The 20,575-nt window shown below is 36.0% G+C and overlaps 1 protein-coding gene across 8 annotated transcripts in view; it reads left to right on the top strand.

Moving 5' to 3' along the window:
- The window catches only part of LOC135165584 (uncharacterized protein), a 130,608-nt gene extending 119,464 nt beyond the window's left edge, over positions 1-11,144 (top strand). For 7 of the 8 annotated variants that reach the window (XM_064127014.1, XM_064127015.1, XM_064127016.1 and 4 more), the window contains 3 exons: positions 5,456-5,668; positions 6,406-6,637; positions 7,359-11,144. In XM_064127014.1, coding sequence (XP_063983084.1) covers positions 5,456-5,668; positions 6,406-6,637; positions 7,359-7,569 — 656 coding nt within the window. In that variant the 3' untranslated portion in view covers positions 7,570-11,144. The remainder of the gene's footprint in view (positions 1-5,455; positions 5,669-6,405; positions 6,638-7,358) is intronic. The other variant, XM_064127017.1, reaches the window with a different exon arrangement.
- The last annotated feature ends 9,431 nt before the right edge of the window (positions 11,145-20,575 follow it).

Genomic DNA, 20,575 nt, shown 5'->3' on the forward strand with positions numbered 1-20,575 from the left:
GTGTCATAAAGCTTTATTCCCAGTGAAATCATTTTAATGCGTTCTAAACAAATTTTCAAAAGAAGCCAACCCTTTTCCCCCTCCCAATCGTCGAACTAATAAAAGTTACAACAAAGGAGATAACACTATTATTAAATTTATATCGTTATTCAGATGAAGCATCAAAAGAGTTTAATTCAATTTTTTAAATTCATTTGAAGCTCCCGAGCCATTTCAACGAAATAAGTAGTAAAATTTTAACATCTCGGACCCCAGCTATTCGCCTCGGTCTCTTTTTACATTCATTCTGTTGAATTCCCGTTTGAATCCACTACTTCGGAGTTTGTTACAGAATTGGCTTTTTCATTTTCACTCGAGTTTGAGGGTCGCAATTAGGGACAACATCGAAATGTTCATTAATTTACAAATTATTCCGTTTCCACTGGATCCATTGATATGTCCTTTCATCGCTGTACGTTTATCAAATAAAAGCTTTTTCCTATTTTCGTTACTCAAATATTGGAATCGAAAAGCAAACAAGAATTTTTTCTCTCTATTTACTAATATTTAGTAAATATTCTATAAAAAATACCCCTTCGGAAATTGTATTTTTTATTGTGTACAGAATCAACATACGCCCCACATCATAAATACGACCTACATTCAATCTGTTTATTTTTTTTTTAACGCAATTTGTTGCAAGATTTTGAAGCGAGCCCATTGTTCACTGATCTGCGGCCGACATTCAATTTATTTTCCGCTGCCAGCAAAAGCAAACTATTATATTCAATAATGTTTTGATGAAAATATACATTACTATGGAATTCATACACAGGTAGCCATTGAAAATGACAATTCCACACCCCTCAATTTATTCGCTCACCTTTTTGCATCGACGGAGCGATGTCAACGTTTATAATGACTGACCATCAACGTTAACATCATGGGATTAGCAAATTAGTTGGTATATGAATGAAGTGATTAGTTTCGGCGTTAATTTTCCTTTCACTAGTGGCGAACCGTAATAATAATAGAAATTTCGTTATCAGACGATTATTCGGAGAAAATTATGACGATAAATCTGCATCACAACTGGGGCGACACTCACTGATGAAATAATGACGCCATTATCTGATGAAATCGGATATTACTGAAATCGTGTGATTTCAACTTTGAAACTATGTTAAAGCCGTGGGAAATGGACGAAATCAATCCAAATTCATCCGGTGAATATCGAGAGGGACAGGAGTAGTCAGAATTAATTAATAATTGTGATTTTTTTATTCAGGTAATTTTACCTTTCATCTAATGGGTGACATCGACTTGCAATTTATTTATTATTTATTTTTACTAAACATATTTTATTTGTATCGAAAGTCCTGGTGAAATCAAATAAAATTTTCTCTTGAACTGTTGTAAGATTTTTCAAAGTCCCCAAAATTTCAAGGGAATTTAATTGAGGGATTGGGGTTATTTTTAATACTCGTACTAGAATTGTTGCGGAAAATTTATTTTCCCGTATTGAGAACAGCACAAATCTAATCTCAGTATCATAATCCACATGGAGCCATTTTGAGTTTAACGTTGAGGTGTCTACAATTACATTATTTGATAGTAACAACTGGATACTCAACCCGGCCACAGTTACACCCTCGGATATCTAAATGTACAAACAACTCACCTCTAGTGTCCGTGTATACATAATACTCACACTCGCCGCAAGCGTATGTCCATGTGTCTACACTCGTAACTTGGAGAGTTGTGTACGTATACATAGGTCGAATGTTGTACCGAGTAAGCTCGTGAAGTTGGAAAGTTTTTTTTGGTGTGAATTCTCCCATCGTTGTGAGGCGCTTTTTCATTTTCTCCTTTCAAACTCAATTTCACGGTCGTTATATTCCATTTTGGATCCTTATGGTGGTAATCTTTAATTTTCCACCACAATTTTTAATTAACTTGAAAATGAAAAAAATTATTAATTGTTGAACCCAAGGGGGGATTTCTCTCTCTGTTTCTGAATGTACAACGTTCAATTTATTTTTAATTTCTAATTTCATAATGAAGATTGTTATTCCGTCTAGAGTGGAACACGTGGTCGGAACTCTGATCTCACTCGGTTGGTATGAGAAAAGTCTAGAACTTTTCACTTCTTTGCATAATTTTATTCATGATTTTTAGCCCCAGTTTCGCGATAGTTTTGTGGAGAAATTCTCGAGCTTTCTTTGTACGGTAGTTCCATCGTTAATTAAAAATAATTAAAACTGCGTGAAGATGGTGTGTAATAGTTGTTCAGTCTGACACCGACTGAGTCGATAATCCATAATTTCTTATCACCGCGATAATTTCCTCGAAATTTTTAATCCAATGTCTTGAGCGCCAATATTAATATTTTTCATCACTAACGAACTGACTAGACAGAAACAATTTCAAATAAAAATTCTAGAGACGCGATTATTTATAATTAAACCAACTTCACATAAATGTAGTTTTGAACCAAAACTATCAGTATTTTCTCTTCTAGAGTATTCATCTATCTTCCAGATTATAATACCACATCCCTCGTTATGGAAGTCGGTGCAGGCAACATATATAAACATCATTAATTTACCCCTTGTTCATATGCATTCAGGACAATCTATTCCCATCGGATTGAGCTTATTCCATTGATATAGTTTACGCTATAAACCATAGAATTTCCAAACACTCTCTCAATTTTACAACATGATACACCCAATACGAAACTCACCTCCCATTTATCCTCGTCAAGCTCTCGAGTTCCATAAACTTCTTCCGCCCAGCTTCCTTTCGAAAATTTAGGGACATCATTCAATCGTCAACGTAAGCACCTTGCACACTCTGACTTGGCATTGGATTCAACGATTCTCCATTCAAAATACCACAATTTTCGCGTCTTAGAATGACAAGGAGAGAAAAAAAAACCATCGACGATGAATCAGTGATTGGGCAAGTTCTCAGGTTCTCAAGGTTGTTTGTGTGCAAAAAAAATATTTATAAAAAATTAGGGACTATTCTGCTCCACTCATTGAATAGACCAAGAATTAAATAGAATTTCTGAATGGAAAAAATAAATTTTTTAAATATGAAAGTTTTCAATTATTTAATAATAAATCACAGCTTTATTAATTAAATAAAATTTGTAATTATTGGGGTTCATCAGAACCCGTTGCTTTCCGCTCGTTCGAGCAATTATTTGTTACAATTTCCCGAATGAAATTGAATAATTCCATTAAAAATTTTGAATAGAACAAATAATATTTTCCGGCGCATGCCTTGCCTTCTCTATTCTCTTTTTCCACACATGTAACGTAGAGTTGAGCATTAGCATACAAATGAGTGCTGTCATAATGTTTGAAAAAACACATGTGAAGCTATGAAAATGTTCAAAATATGTTCAGTTTTGTAACATTAGCGCGTTGTAATTATACCCACGTTCAAAGGCATAAAGTATTTTATCGTATTGGGTAATAATCCGGGGGATATTCCTTTATGTCGCGTCGGCAGAAATACCGTGTATTTTCATTTTATAATACTTGCAAACAAAAATGCTTACGTCACAGAGAATTATACAGAGTAGCAGTGCCAGCAGAATGCGTGCATTTATTGGGCACCTGTCCTCGGAGGCAGTCGGCCGATGATAAGTGATAACGTTGTTAATTCTGACTATCTACAGCGTTTAGTGAATTTATGAACAACTTGTGGAGGATTATTTATGAGTTTATATTTTGAGTTATTTTGAGTAATCGTGATTTCTTGGAATAATGGTGATTCTTCATTTTCCTGAGGTACATGGGAGTCGCGAACCCTAAGGTAATGTCACATTGAGAGAAATATTCTATAGAAATAATAGAACGAGTGTTGGAAAAAATTGCGAATCCCTGATTGTGAGAATAAATGCTGTCAAGATAATTTTTTGAGACTTTTTGATAACATTTACCAGTGCCAGCAATTTTTTCGAACCAGAAGCAGAGAATTTTTCCCCGAAATTTCTCAGCATATGTTCATTTTTTAAGAACCAAAATATTCAGAACTGAAGGAAGAGAGGACGATTTTATGGGAAAGTTGACAGATGTATAATTGATCCTGTTGGCGAATATTTTATGTCCACTATTATGGAAAAACCCAGTGGTAGTTATTGAATATCAGATTATTTGAATATCAGGCGGCATATGTTGAGGCCATTCATTTTATCCAACAATGAATAATCAAACGACAATTGAGCTCATTTCACAAACAATACAATAGCAGTGGCATTGATTGCATATGGCCGTGTAAAATTGTCTTATACATGTGGTGTTCGTTCGCGCGTTGCTAATTCTATGCAAATTGAACAACTGTTTGACATTCTATGTGATTTACAAATGTATAATTTCGGAATGAGAGTTCGTCGGGGGTAGAAAGTGATGAGTGTCCAGTATATTTTACTGATATTCTTTAATTCGTCGTTCGAATGAAAGAAACGCATTTATCTATCTGCCTAATTACGTTTATTCAAATCAAATTGTTCTTTTAGTCTTGGTAAATCTTTATTTGGAAGAAAAAATAAAAAAAGAAAAATATTTGATTGACGGAAATATTATTTCTTCTCAGTTGACAGCGGAGGTCTCTCAATCTTCATCTCTGTGAATATTGCATGATATTCTACAGTATCAGTTTCACTGTAATCACGAGTTCACCTCCGAGCCAAGTTCATATTTCGAAAATAGAGGGTCGTCCTGCATAATACATCTGCATGGATAATTAAGATATTTTCCACTGCCTCCAGGCCCCGACGCGTTTGTTATATCCTACATCGCTTTCGAGGAACCTCCATCAAGCTTTCCCTCGTACATGATCCGCAGAACAAATGAGCTTAACTGCACTCTCGACCACTCTTAGTCTGCCGAACGCAAAATGAAATCGCAGTTCAAGAAGCTTTAGTTGCTCCCAGACTCCAGTAATTTTTTATGAGCACATTTGCAATTGGGACTTTCAGCCCGAACATTATTATTCTTGGAATCGGTGATCATGTAGAGATGTTACGCATTCAATGGTGTCAACAAAATTTGATCGACATAAATAAATTTTTATCTCACTGCGAATAAATCGAGTAGGATATAGTACAGGTCTCGCACATTTTCGTCTGGCGTATTTCGCACTTTTTCCGCAAAAAAAAATTAAGATAGAATATATTCCACAATTTGTTCATACGCTCAGTGGCAGAAACTCCTGAAAACTTTTTTTTCTCGTCAGTGTCCGGTGTCACGAAATAACTGATGAGAGATTCCCAAAAATTCGTGACCAAATTCGCCGGAATTTAACAAAAAAAAAATCATAACAATCCTGTAAATAACACGAATGTAATGACTGCTCGGTCAATGCCCATCATCAAAATTATCCATTGAAAAAGAAATTATGTTTTTTCTTTTTGGTTCCGTCTCGCTTACCATCTGATTCCCAAAACACCAAAACAAATCAGTGGATGTACGGCACAAGCTAAAAACAGTCGGTAAAGAGGGCAAGACCCAAAGGCGAATGCACGCATCGACGAACGATATTGAAGGAACAATGAGTCCAACCGACAATTCATCGTCAACCAATTGCACGACCGTGATTTATGCAAAAGCCGAGGAGGATGAGGTGGCCATTGGATACCTCAGTGAATGGATCAATGCCTATTCATTCATTTCAAGTAAGTAAATGAGGTACGTAAGTCAACGATCGTACTGATGCATATATTCCCCGAAATACCGCATCTACTGTTGATATGTTACCGACGAACTACCGGCAGTCTATCGACATTTTACCGACGTTCAGCCGAGAGATAATGAAAAGCATTCGGAACTTGCGGGAAATTCGGATGGGACAGGTACCGAGCTTTTCCCCCTATTGTCGGAAAATATTGTCTCGTTTTACCTCCAGAAGGTGCGCAAATGAAACTTTTTTATCAGGCAGAGATCAATGCTGGTGCAGGCGTTTTTTTCGTGGAGTAATTATTTTATCAGGGCGTGGTTGCCATCAGGCCCTACCATGACATATTATCGAGAATGTACAATTATGCATGAGATAGAAATTAAAATAATATTTAGTGCATGAAACTTTGATGACATTGCCACATTTTACTCTAGAGTTTATCAATATCTGGGCTATGAGTTGAGATTATTTTCGTATTAAGAGGATGATCCGTTTGATTTTAGGAGTTATTGAACTGTTATGGAGTTATAAAAATGAATGATAAAATTGTAGAGACAAGAAAGCAAATTATTTGCAATAATACGATTTTTTTCATCACGATGCGATAGCCGTTCATCAACAGTGAGTGGACGATAGACGAATAATTGAATGGAATTGAAGGAAATTCGCCTGAGCATTTGACGAATTTTATGCTCCGATAAGCGAAAATCATGATATGGTATTTTTCTCCCCCAGAAAATCAAGAAAAATTCTACCTCTACATAATTATCTCGGTGGCAGCTGGTGGTCTTCTCTTCTTGGGTCTCATTATCGGTCGTTTACTGGTGAGTCGTCATCGTAGCAAGAAGGATGCCAATTTTCACACGAACAGTGAGACTCTCCCCAATGGTTTCGCTGATGAAATCTCGGAAATCGATGCTGACATTGATCTCACCACTCCTGTGCCCATTCCCATGCAGGACCCGGGGTAAGTCTCATAGAAAACTCTTGTTTACGAATTGTTGAACACTCAAAACCGACGACTGTTCCAATTATCCTCTCATTATTCAACTTGCCTTATCATATTAAATTCAGTATTTCGGATTTTTAAAACTTTCCTAAAATTAAAAAATATTTCGTCATTGCGGTACCGTCATGACAGAAATGAATAAACACTGTTATCGGTATTGGGAAATGAATTAACGAATTAATCTGCCTTCTGTTCCATTAGGAATACCTATTGCGTCATGTATTTTAATATTTAACAAGTAGATTCGGGTAAATAGGGGCGTTTAGTGGGTAAAAACAGAACAAAGGGAAAGAGATTATTCTTGTTTGAATTTATTCATCAACATTGATCTGTACGGGCTCGTATACTATTCTTCTCATTCAGACTAAATACCTGTAGCAATACCAATCAAATAGAAATATTTTTAATTTAAAAAAAACCAAAGGATATTTGTGTGAACAAATTGGAATATTTCGGATTTTTTCATTTCACAGCGAAGTATATTTTACATATATCTGTATCACATGACATATAAATCAGATAAAAAAAATGTATGTGACATGTATATATTATATATTTCCATTTTTTTAAATTACTGAATTGTTGATCTCTCAGAATTTTATAGCCGTTAAATAATTTCGTAATCACCTGTGTATAAATCTCCTCTAACGATTGAATTTTATGATTTGTAATGTTTCAGTACCCCAGAAACACAATTAGCGGAGCGACTCCACAGCGAGCGCTATTACGGAGATAACAGAATGCCAATGGGACAGGTACATCAAATCCAGCCGCACACAGGTATTCGTGTAGACTTGGGAAATCACATGATTGGCGCTGACAGTTTACACACGATACTCCGAACTGAGACACCAAGGAGTATGTCACAAAAGAATTATTATTACGGGTGACATGAAGATCGGGACGTTTCCTGCAGTGGACGTCCCACACCTCTAAGTCCTGTACCTGAAGTTAGTACGAGAAAGTACTGCTTCTAAATACAATAGCCAACTTACAACTACGTATTTTCATTTGTAAAAGCTAAAGATTCAATAGATAATTAACATTGTAAATAATGGAAGAATTTGATAGGCTCCAGAGGTACCAGAAGACGAACAAATGAAGAAAAATATTATTTAAGTAGTTACAATTATTTTAATTTTACTAAAGAACATTCTGAGCCAATTTTTTCATCAATTATGTTCCTCTCTTTTCGTTCATTTGCGTGGAATGTGGGAAAAAATTATGAGTCACATTAATTGACGTCAGGAATGGAGAGAGAATATTTCACTGGAGGATAAGTTGCCAGGAAATATCTTGGCGGCGTTCACTATTGACTTATGTGGAAAAAATCGTTGAAGTTTTCGTGCTAAAGTTTTCCCATCTTATTAACATCCGAGATATTCGTTTAAAACTGATCCTCAAGTGAATTCAACGATGAACTGGCGATGAATAAATGTCGGAGATACAGTGAAGAGGAATCAATTGCATTTCTGAAGAAAGTCAATCCTTAAACCCAGAAAATAATTTGTGAAACTGTGACAACGTCGATTGACATAATGTATTTCTTTTCTCAGCATTGGTAAACCTGTCACGCTCTCCTGGGGGTGCACGATGTCCATAGTCACGCGCATAAACACATGTAAATTTTTTCCATCGCAACTCGTTTATCCGAAAAATTTATCACCCATGTCTTTCTAATTTTCTATCCATAAAAAAGCCCTTATCAGCTTCAGCTTTGATACGCCAGTGAGACTTAACGTAGACACGACTAGGTGTCCGTGTGTCGTGAATGGATCAGTCGCCGATTAAGGTTTCGCCACCTAGGCGTATCCAAGTTAAGTCTAACTGCCCTATCAAAGCTACCACTGATAAGGGTTTTTTTTATTGTCCTGTGATTCTAAGGAACAGTCTGAACCGATGGATTTTTTTGCAAAAAAAGTATTTATCCACGAGGTACACGCGCTCTCCGAAAACTGCCGAGTTTTTTTAATTTGCAATATTGTTAGAAACTTTTCATTTCATTCGGCGTTCATTAATCGAGCGATGTTATAATCGCATGCAGAAAATATTGTCTGTCAAACGATGAGAAAAGTATTAGCTGACTCATGTGATGACAATCCTCGACATCGACTGGGATTATCAAGTCGCATTCGTCAAATAATACTTTTATCTCGTGTGACATAATACTCTATTTTTAATGCGGAAATTTCCGAGGTACTTCAATTAATGAATTGAATTTTATGCGTCAGTAGTCGGCACGAAAAAAATGGCGCCTTTGGCTCCTCTCAGAGAAGGAGCGATCGAGGGGTAATTCCTCACCTTCGCATTTTTTCAGTTTTTCTCATGAGTCTCTGGAGCATCAATCATAATTATCAGGGTAGTTAATTTCTGTATTATGATGTAAAAGAATTATTTTTACCGCTCACACTTGTAAAAAATATATCCTCAACTGCATTTTATTGTAATTACTCAGCTTGAAATTGAAAACGTCAGTACTGAAGTTTTTTGACAATTGAAAAATGAATTACGGTAAAATGTTATATAATTATCACTCAAATTATGAATAAATCAATGAATACTTATTCAATTCTGTAAATAAATTTATGATCCAGTGCAATTGTGTATATGCTGACTGCGGAATGTACGTTGTCCGCAATTCCAACACAATTCACGGAAAGAATGTCTATGAATACATTTCGATGGCGAATAAAATCAATGTAAGACTCATTTTGTAAGTGGGTATTGACGATCTAATAAACCTCAAGAAAATATTTCATATGGAAATAGTATGATTATGATGATATATGAAATGTTAGAAAAAATGATAATTAAATATATTCATCTGTGTATAGTACCTTTGATTTACAAAAATCTGCAGCAAATCTTGATTCAATGGAAATATCATTTTCTTATCTCTAGAAAATTATAAATAATAATCCATTAATCATTATTGTGTCATTGTGCACTAAAAATTGGACAGACAATTCTATCAGATTTCTATCATATGATTATCAGTTGAAAAAAAATTTAGCTTGTGAATTTGCTAGAGTTTCCTATTATTTTTTTCCCACGTGATCTTACCATTAGTCCGTAAATGATTCATAAGATATTACGGGGGTCTAACTCCGCCCCAATAAGTGAATCGAGTGAAATTGATTTATTTATTTTATCATAATGGCCATTCATAACGATTTCATCGATCTTAATTGTACCAAAGAGCTAACGATAACAGAGAGCATGAAATTACTGATGATGTTCTGTCACAATTTTTTACATTACGGGGAAGATGCATCCAAATTTCTTCCATTGGAGCCCCCTCTTCCTTTGAAAACCAACTGATGGAATTAAATAATTACTAAAATGTATGAACATACGAAATTGAGTACTTAAATATTATTTACACCGTGTCCATAATATTTAGTGCCAGTGTGTTAAATGTTGAGAGAGAGGGCTGTACTATACATTAACAATAACAAATAAATAGCAATGACAATTCTATACTTGTTAAAGATAAATTATGCTGAGTGCCTGATATTTTTGAGGGTGTCACGGTGAACTGCGTGAGCAGCTCAATTCTCATTCTGTGAAAATTATTGGAGTAACGAAATATTATTCCCCGAAGTCACCTAAAACATTTAATTTTCTATCGAAATAGATCTACACCATGAACTTATTGCAATGTAAAAGAAATCTCACGCATTTTACCACACCTTCAACAAAGTTATTATTGTAATGTTTTATATGAGAAATAAAAATGACTAATGAACAGCCACGAGATGGTCATGATGAAGATTGAGAGAAATTTTAACAAAGTAAAAATCAATCATGAGTGTGAATTTATTGTATGTATAATAACCAAATGTATATAGGGAATCGAGGTTAATTTAAAAATTAGGAAATTAATCATTGTTGGTAGATTAACGAATGAAATCATCAGTGAATGATTGTGATGAAATGATAAGACGTTAAATATAAGTAAGATGTAACATTTTCAATTAAAACGTGTCGGATAATTAATTTGTCATTCATATCAAGTCAGATTATTCAAACTGTTCGCTATTCATTTTGTCATTGACATTTTACCACCACTGGATATTTCAGTAAATTAATCACTCATAGGATTGCATAATTCATTTACATTGAACATTATTCTCGTAGTAATAAAGCATTAACGACAACTGTAAAAAAAAACCCTCCGAGCATATTTCTGCAGACTCGAGCTGCATAGCTGAAGAAACATGAACGTAATTGAGATGTTTTTTTTATCTCAAGGGTAATTTAACGATGTTAAGAAACAAATTTACTACTCAATACTCATATCTCATGAGGTCAAATGAAAAATTTGTATCGAGACGAATTAAATAAACAGAGTATCGAGTTGTATTACTGTACGTGGATATTATTATTGTAACGAATGTACGACTGTTGTTTCATGAAGAATGGAAGAGAGAAATTAAAAAATACACACCTAAATGAATTCAAATTAGTGGAGTGCCTTCACTCATTATTCCTTCTCGTTCGAATTATCACCGGTTTATTTTTCTCCTGCACTTGCCTTTCGCAGGAATATATAAAATCAATACTTGAACTCGACTCGCGGCTGAGATTTTGCAGTAGTTTAGAATTTTCCGTGTAAAGCTTCTTATCGATAATTGAAGCACGAAATTTGAAACGCTTCAAGCCCTTTTGGTACATCATAAATTAATTCCACGTTGAGCTGGCTTTCCTTTTGAGGTACGAAGAACTTGTCGTCGTCGTTGAGAGTCCCAAAGCTTTAAGTAAATACGACAATATGACACGATAACTGGAAAATAATTGGAAAATTATTAAATTACAAATCGATTTTTTTATTCAATATTTTTATTTCAATCCCAAAAAGAAGGGAAAATTATTTCTGGTGAATTCTCCATTCATCGCTGGAAAAATGGGAGATAAAATCTTCATGAATACTATTTACTTTATTGATTGAGTAAAAAGAGAGAAAAATCGAAAGTCAGAGGGAAAAATTTATTTCGTTCGCTATCATTTGTATGTGGAGCGTGGGGGAATTATTTTTGCATGTAGCTTCAGTCGAATGCATTCATGCGCGATCAAGGTAAATCGCTCCCCACACGACTCTCTACCATGTCGCACGAACATATTTTCCATCTTACATACCTTCACGCGAGTGAGAAAAAAAAGTGGAGGAAATAAAAACAATGACAAGGAAAAAGTGGTACACAGGAATCTACCTCTTGTGATATTTCCAATTTCCGTAGAAGAAAGACTGGTAATTACTGTGGAACTTTAATCTCCATAATTCAATGTGAATATTTTTTCTTCCACGTGGGAGTTTCCATTGGCTGAATCGAGATAATGACATGGGTCTAATTAATGTCTAGATAGGTTGGGATGATCTCAGAGGATTGATGATCAGAAGTCATTTACCCAGTTACAGTTGAATATCCTATATCCGCGGAGATGATCTGCCATTTCCCAATACTTTAATGGATTACGGCCAATAAAATTAATTGCAAAGACTCTTTAAAGAACGAAGGAAGTGCACCATTAGACGAGAATTCATAAAAGATTTGAAGCGTTGCATATATATCCCGTGGCAATAAACCGACGAATTGTAAGCGCAAATGTCTTCATAAAAAATGAGCACTGCTTCCCGTTTCGCCGACTGTTCATCTCATTCCAGCAAGGACTGGTCCTTAAAATCCTCTAAACCATAAAAAAAAAATATCAAATGAAACGACAGGAAGGAAAATGACAATTTTTCTTTTCTTTTCCATTCACTGAAGCGTGAAACATTTATAAAGCAAATAATTTTTTTTCTCTGCGATAAGTGACAAAAAAACATCGATTCGTTGTCAATAAAAAAATGCCCTCGATATCTGCAGAAATATGTCCGTCAGTTCGTGATAATAATGGAGCTATACAGCGGCATAAAGTGATACTTCAGGACAATGGCAAATTGCAATTGCAATTGTCCGCCAACTACAGTGAGTACTAGAACACGCAACTGATTAATTTGCCATGTAAATCCATTCTATCCTCTTTCACGTGACGGTGATTATAACGCGCGGTATGTATTCGTCGTGGGGGCGAAGGGATGATCGATGCCACCCGGTAAATGTGAACCATAGCTCGGGGGTAAACAGGTCACGGCCCTTTTGACTCACTCGGGCGATACAAGGAGCGTAAAAAGGATAGGCTTGCAGCAATTTTCGATTGGATCGGTAACTCAAGTAGAATGTCTCGATAGACCGTTGCAGTTGTTGGCTCGTCAGCACTTCTCTCCGTACTTTGGTACTGACATTCCATTCAAAATGCGAACAAAGGAAAGGTCGAGGATTCTTCAAATACTGGAGCGTCGAATGTGCACATGCTCGGTACATGTCAGAATTCAATTTTGAAAAAAATGTTGAACGGGAGATGTGAACAGTTCGTCGGCTCGAGAAGAATGGTTTATCTGGTTGGGGAAAAAAATAGAGGGGGATTTGCGTGGGGGGTGGAAACTGGGGGAGGTAAATGTACAATGGAATTGTTGGTGGAGAAATGATTCTGGGGTCAGAGAATTTATCCTAATATTTTTTGTGCGATCACGCGCCCCGAAAAATTTGATTAAAAAACAATCTCCAGAATTTGGTGGATTACTGCTGATGGTTTTATTAGTTTTTGAGGGAATTTATTGACATGTGGGGGGAAAATATTGTGGGAGGAAGGACAGAACATGGGGGAAAGATAAAGGGGTGTTACAGTTTCCCGAATTTTTATAGAAACTTCGGGAGAAATTAAGCTGTGTTTTGAGTCATTGAGGGAAAAGCATTGTTGAATGATAATAGGAAATTTTCTAACGCACCCTTTTGCTGGGAGCTCTGATCTACCCGCAGTGATTGAATCAATATTAATTTAATGAAATGGGACTTTTAAATCTCGCGTGTTGAACCAATTGAATAAATGATCATTCCCTGCATGAAATATGATTTCCACTGATTTGATGAGCACCGCTTATTCATATTAAATTATTCACGAAATGGTTTATTCATCGGAATAAACATCATTTCGTTTAAAAAATGAAATTCACTCAATCATCCCTGTCATTGTTATTTACGGATTTTGAACAAGGAATTTCCAAAGAACTGCACAAACCCTCATTACGAACCGTCCAGGTGTGCATCGAGTTCGCGAGAATGATGAAATTCGATAAAATCAATTAGCAGAATTTTGAAACCACATAATTAATTTCAGAATTCCTTTATTAAATGTGAAATCAATAATGGCCTGCATTCAATTGCAGAGATAAGCTCTTATCAATTCTCCGTATGACACATTCGTGATGGAAAATGGGGCAATCAACCTAGTTCCGTGAAATCACAGCTCCAGCCCATGAAAATATACGGCTGTGGAAAACTGAACTGATGGCTCTGTCTGAGGAATATCACGACGTTATTGTGAAAATACTGTAGAAAATATTCAGATACTATTCAGGTTTGTGTTTTGAATTTTTTCACACCAAAAACTATTTTTTTAATACATTTAATATGGATTTTATTTATTCGTTTATTTTTTTAAGCGTATTTGAAAATTTGACATTTCGGAAAGATAATTTTTTTTTCTCAGCACTATTCAAAATTACAATTGAACAGATGCAACAAGCACAATGGAACAGAAGAATAAATGATTGTCAACACGTCTTCGGCCATAAATTATTCCCAGGGTGAAGCCAGTTTATGCAAATATTATTGCACTTGAATTGGTTTGGCGAAGCGCCCACGCGTGCTACTGAATTTTGCAACGATGCTGGAATTTATCGTATGCCCCTAGAATGTAAGAATTCTCGATAACCTTATGGGAATGAGAACAATTGTCCCAAGGTCATGGGGCGGATGAATATATGTGCAAAAAATAGTCGAATGACCCCGCGGCCATTCCACAGGATAAAAGCACACAATTTTAAACTCAGTAGATTTTAACAGTGAAAGAACATTCACAACTCTCCCGTAACTGTTTCTGACGCCATTTCAGTCCATTTTTATTTGAAATATGCAAATCAGTTATTTTTCTACTGAAAATAGAAATAAAATCTGGGATTTATCGTATGAAAAGAATTCAGGCAAAAGCTCGCATAACAAATTCTACCCTGCGAACATCTACATCCTCAATTTTAACCTGTTCGTTGCCACTCTGGGTGGAAGGTCTCTTGTCACTTTGACGTGAACACACGGAAATTACATCCACCCTGAGAGGTGTCATGTATCCAAAACCATGTAGAGCGCCGAATAATTCATGTGCGTAATGAGATAAATGCCGAGCTACAGAGTTAACCGGTGAGTTGCAAAAGTGATGCCATAATCTCCATTAACATGATTTAACACTGTTAAAAAATTTTTTCTACAAATGAGCGATGATGGATAAAGTACAAATATGAAATTTTAATCTCACAACCTTCGAAACCGCTCGAGCCGGATCCTGCACCACTGGAGAGATGAAACATTAATTCCACCTGACTTCGGACCAAGAGTTGTACCACGGAGATTAAACCTGAAAAATGAGAGGATAAAGAATGCTCCGGAAATTCACGGAAGCGTCCAGTTTTTTTATTCTCCAACTACACCATTCGACACGAGTGTAGAATTGAAAAGTTGAGACAGTACGAGAGGAAAACGTATTTTAAATAAAAAAACAGTGAGTTGAGTAAAAAATATTCAGTAAAAGCTGCGGAACTATTCCCGCAATTTGCAATGAAGAATCGGTGCAAAAACTGAAAAAATATTTTTATCTGCTACTCCTCACGCGAAGATGTCAGAACTCATACAATCTTGACAGAAGTCATGTTATTTCCCACTGGAAATATTTCAATTAATGTTTTCATTTCAAAATCCTTTCACTTCATTCAGGCATATTTCCGTCTCTTAAAAATAATCAGAAGAGGTGTGTGACCTTCATTTTCGATCCGGACGGTCATTCCACCCGTCAATTCTTTTCTAATAAATGAAACAGATGAAAAATGGACTCATCGTCCATCATGTAAATTACAGGTAATTCAAGAGGAACCGTAGAATTACGAGGCAGTCCACATTATTGATATTTCTCTTTTGTACTCCATAGTGGGCTCATGACTACAACTCTCTACTCGTGTTATTATTTCACCCTACAAAGACTTCATTCGGTGCATGGAGATGTAAAATATTAATAGTTTTGAAGCTGACTGGATATTTACTCGCTCTACTGCAAGCTCTATTCGAGAGAGCGTGCAGGGAGAAGAAAGTTGAACGAGAATCGCCGAATAAGTCGATCGTGGAATAGAATTCATTTTAAGATCTTTTGCATTTCCCTTCTCCACAGTCGAGGGCACAAAAAAAAACACGAACCTGAAAATAGTTCAAAAAGACCATTTTTTCATTTACTAAAACAGATTTACTATACATCATCGATTGATCCATTTCATCGGTTATTTTATTATCTAAAAATTTTCTAATGGATCATCATCGATTATCCAATAACACCGATAATTTCCCTGAGATAAATTCACTGAAAAAATTATATCTCTCCTCCAACGAATTGTTTCAGGCAAAAAAATCCCATTCAATCCCTGAACATCATCAACTCTGAAATCCGACGATAAATCGGCTAATAGTCCATACGCGAGATAAATTGTCCCCCTTCACTCTACAGCGATTATTTAATACACGTGTCATATCCCATATGAAACCCCTGGCATATCCATCCTAGGATTCGCGCGAGCGCAAGAGAATAAATAGTGCGGACGATGACTACGCGGATCGATAAACTCGAACGATCTAGCGTCGTTATGCGCCCCGCAAAACCCGTTAGGAGAGAGGAGGTTAAAAACTGGAGCATCGAACCTGCCCAATGGCAAAAAAGTAAAATCGATATTCAACACAGTTAGATGCGGCGATATCGCGTTTACGTGTCGACGGACTCTTTCAGGGGCGCCATTGGCAGGTCATTAATTTTTAGACCTGTATGAATGTTGAAGGTAATAAAGTTTCCGTATTAGATCAAAAAATCTCTCTCCATTTTTGCAAGCTCATTTTCTTCAGATTGGATATAATATTGAATGGGCCAAGACATTCAGCGGGAGCTTTCGGGGAGTCTAAATCATCCCCACGATAATATGATCTGAAAGATTCTGTTCCTCATCCTAATCGATCCGACGATATTGCACCACTGTGAATGATACTTCATTTTTTTTGAAAGTATCAAAAAGAAAGTCAAAAACACACACTAGTCTTTTTGTGTATATAACCGAGTGTAGATTAATACATAAATAATTTTTTTTATTGTTATTGATGGATTATTGTGCCACCCCCGCTCTTCCTCTATAAAGTAATAAACAAATAAAAGTCTATAATGCTATAGACTTTTATTTATTATGATGGCTATTGTTATGATTTTTTAAAATTGTTTATATTCTTTATGTAGTTTAACGATTTTGTATTCAATTAGTTTAGATCAATTCATCACCCGACTCAATAAAATTTTCTGGGATTAGGAATGAATAGTATGGAATTTGAAAAATTGAGGCATTTGAATGTGATCATTTGTTTTTCAATTATCCCCAGGGTATCAAGATCCATTCAAACTTCTGAACAATGGACTGGGGACACTGTTAATGTAGCGCAGGGGATCCTATCGCCCATATATCGGCCACCCAGTTCCATACGGAATAGAATTTACCAGAGGTGAGATATCTATAGCTATGGGGGTATACATATAGACGCATGCACACGAGTCAAATCGAACCAGTAGCGACAACTAACGTGATTGCATACTATAAAATCCAGTGACGGTAACCCTGTTGTCATGCATTTATTATTGTATGCATAGATATGTAATATTGTTGATGAAAAAAGGGCTCATCTCCGGGGTTTGAAAAAAGCTTGATGAGATTTCGGGAAAAATTATAGGAGGAAATTTATCATTTGGGGGATGTTAAGCCTATCACGGGTATCAAATATGGGGTGATTAATTAGCTGAATTTATCGCGATCAAAGAAAATCGGATAGTTGAGATTACAATCGGAAAATCCATTTTTTAATCATTTCTGTGAGTCAATTTCTAGATATTTATGGGGGCGAAGGAAATTTTTTAAGAAAAAAGCTCAGAAATTGAAAAAATTCACCCACCGTCTGCCAAAATTTTTAACACAGTAACAAAAATGTTGAATAAATCTCGTTCACGCCCTTTAATTTTTAGAAATTCCCCAAAAATTAGAGGAACAATTGACTCAACCTTATTTCTGTTCAACAGAAAAAAATAAATAGTGAAAAATGCAAATGCTTGAATATCCTATGACCTCATTTTCCATGGAATCGATTTCTCATTAGGTGGAGAAAGTGAATAACCTTATTCCGAATTTGAAATAATTGGTTAGCCTACCCTAGATACCTCTCGTGCCTTAGCCTTCTATGATGATAGGGAACGACAAAAGTAAATATGAAAAGTCTTGAACATAAAGTTGAAACGTAGTTTTCCTGCAATTACTGTTCTGCTTGCAGTATTCAGTTGGAAAAATGTAGACCTCCCACCGCACTATCGCGAATTTTCCGAAATTTAATTAATAATCGTATTTGCGTTTTCACTCATGTGAATTGAAGTTCAATTAAAAGTTGAATCGTGATGTGAGTTTACCGCATGTACGAGAGATAATTCGTGTGGCCCACCTCAATACGATATTTCATTATCTCTAGCTCTTAGTGACACTGAACATAAATCTCTGTGTTATCTTCATTATTTGTTCTATTTTGACACAAACAATTTACACAAATTTATTTGACACAAACAATTTTTCTCCATACAATACCATAGATATATCGAACCCCAGATACATCGATTACTTCACAATATTCCATCCCATGAGAGCGACCGAGAATTGGGTTCTTGAGACGGCTTTGGTCGTTAAGGAGATTCAGTCATTGTGTGGGCAGACCAGTGATGTTCAGCCCACAATTCAACGCACTCCAGGTATTTATGATTTTTATTTTATTTCGATGACAATAGGGATCTGCATCAGAGGGTTTTACAAAGATTATTTCCAAAATAATTTATTTTTAGATAATACTCGGAGAACGATATTTTCAGAATATTTTTTCAAACACTTTCCGAGACATATTTTCTCTCTGCGCATAGTTGACTCACTATTAAAGGGATATTTAATAAAGATAGCTTACCCCAGCTGTCCCATATTCTGCGTATGGAGTCATCAAGTTTATGACGTGTCTGTTGATAGATATATCCACATCGCTCGTATAACTTGCCAGCGAAGTAGGTGCTCCAAAACAGGGATGTCTCTCGTCCTCACTAACTGGATAGTGCCGTGTCCCCACGGGTTGTGATTAGACTCGTTTCACTATCCTGGCACAATGAAATGTTAGAGTGACGTGGAAAATTTGAGAAATAGAACGAACGTAAGCCGAGAGTCCGTTTAATTTGTCCGGAACTTCCTACCTGAATGAAAGTTCTAATTAGAGTTTTTCGAACATTTCATTTTACCTCTCGCGCTAATGAAAGAATTAATTACCGTGGTTCTTCATCACAACGGTTATTCTCCACTGGCCGAGGTTTTTTTCAGAACTCGCGAGTTAATACATGACAGGAGAAAAGGATTATCAATCAGTCGGAGACTTACGTCAGCACTCGGGATAAAATTTTGTTGAAGATCTGTTTACTTCGAAGAATTATTTATTGTTCAATATTTTACTTCTGTCGTCGAATCGCAAGATAAAATTAAATTATGCGAGTTAAATTATTCTAGAAGATGATCAGGTGAGTGATAATCTTGAGAGAAATTTTGCAATAATTAAGGAACATCCAATAATTCATAAATATTCTTTCCTCTGGAGAAAAAAAAATCCAGAATCATTAATAATAATTAGGGGAGGTCATTCAAGCTCATGAGCAATCATCCTCCAGGGCATTTGATTCTTATAATTGGAAGAAAGTATCGGATTAAAAAAAAAAGTGAAATAATATTAACTGAAAGCTCAATACTCGTCGCATGCCACTGGTTATCTTCCTGTTTTTTTCATATCGGAACGAGCGAGCGATCAATATTTATCCATTGTACCCCGTAAAATAGTCCACCGAGTTGAGTTTCTATTTTTCCGGTGTTTCCAATTCCGTCGATTGTAAATACCGATTCATCAATATTTCGGTCACTGATAGCGCGGGAGCTCTGCCAATTTCGGTAAAACATGAATACACGAGTGATCTGTGTCGCGTTCAGTCAGACGAAGGGGCTCACCGGCTTTCAAGTTCGAAATGTGCATTCCCAGTTGAATGTAAATAGTACAACGCCATTCTCCCGAGTCTTGAAAACTTCTGGAGGATGGCCCGGAGGCTCCACCAGTGATCCTCTCGTTCAAAGCTCGAGATTTGCAAAATTATTAAATTATAAACCAGCTGATTATAAAGTTCACTGGAAACGGCCTTACAACAAGTGACAAATTTTCCCATATTCAGTGAAGTTGATTTGTTTATTTAAGAAATATATTTGAGAATAAAATATTTTTCGTAGATCCCATGCAAAAAAAAAAGTGAATTCACCGTTCCCATTAATTCCGGAGTTTCATCAATTGGTCTCTTGGTCATGGAAATTGTACGTATAGTAAAAAAAATGAACTTCAACAACAACAACAACAATAACGGAATAAGAACAGGAAGGAAACGGGGTAAGTAGACAATGTCGCAATGCTCCCTGTCTCCATCGCCCTGAAGAAAAGGGGAGCATTTCCACTCGTTGACTCCGATGTAATCTCCGTTTTGGTTAGAGTGAGTTGGGCGTCTGTGCGCCGTTTCCGATCAATCCCTTCAAGGACTTCACTCCCGGTTAGATGGGCAAGTTGGAATAAAATGGGAGACGGTGATGGGAAATATGATAGTTTAGTGCAGCATTGAAAGAAG

Source organism: Diachasmimorpha longicaudata, chromosome 8 (genome assembly GCF_034640455.1).
Source record: "Diachasmimorpha longicaudata isolate KC_UGA_2023 chromosome 8, iyDiaLong2, whole genome shotgun sequence".
Classification (NCBI taxonomy): domain Eukaryota; kingdom Metazoa; phylum Arthropoda; class Insecta; order Hymenoptera; family Braconidae; genus Diachasmimorpha; species Diachasmimorpha longicaudata.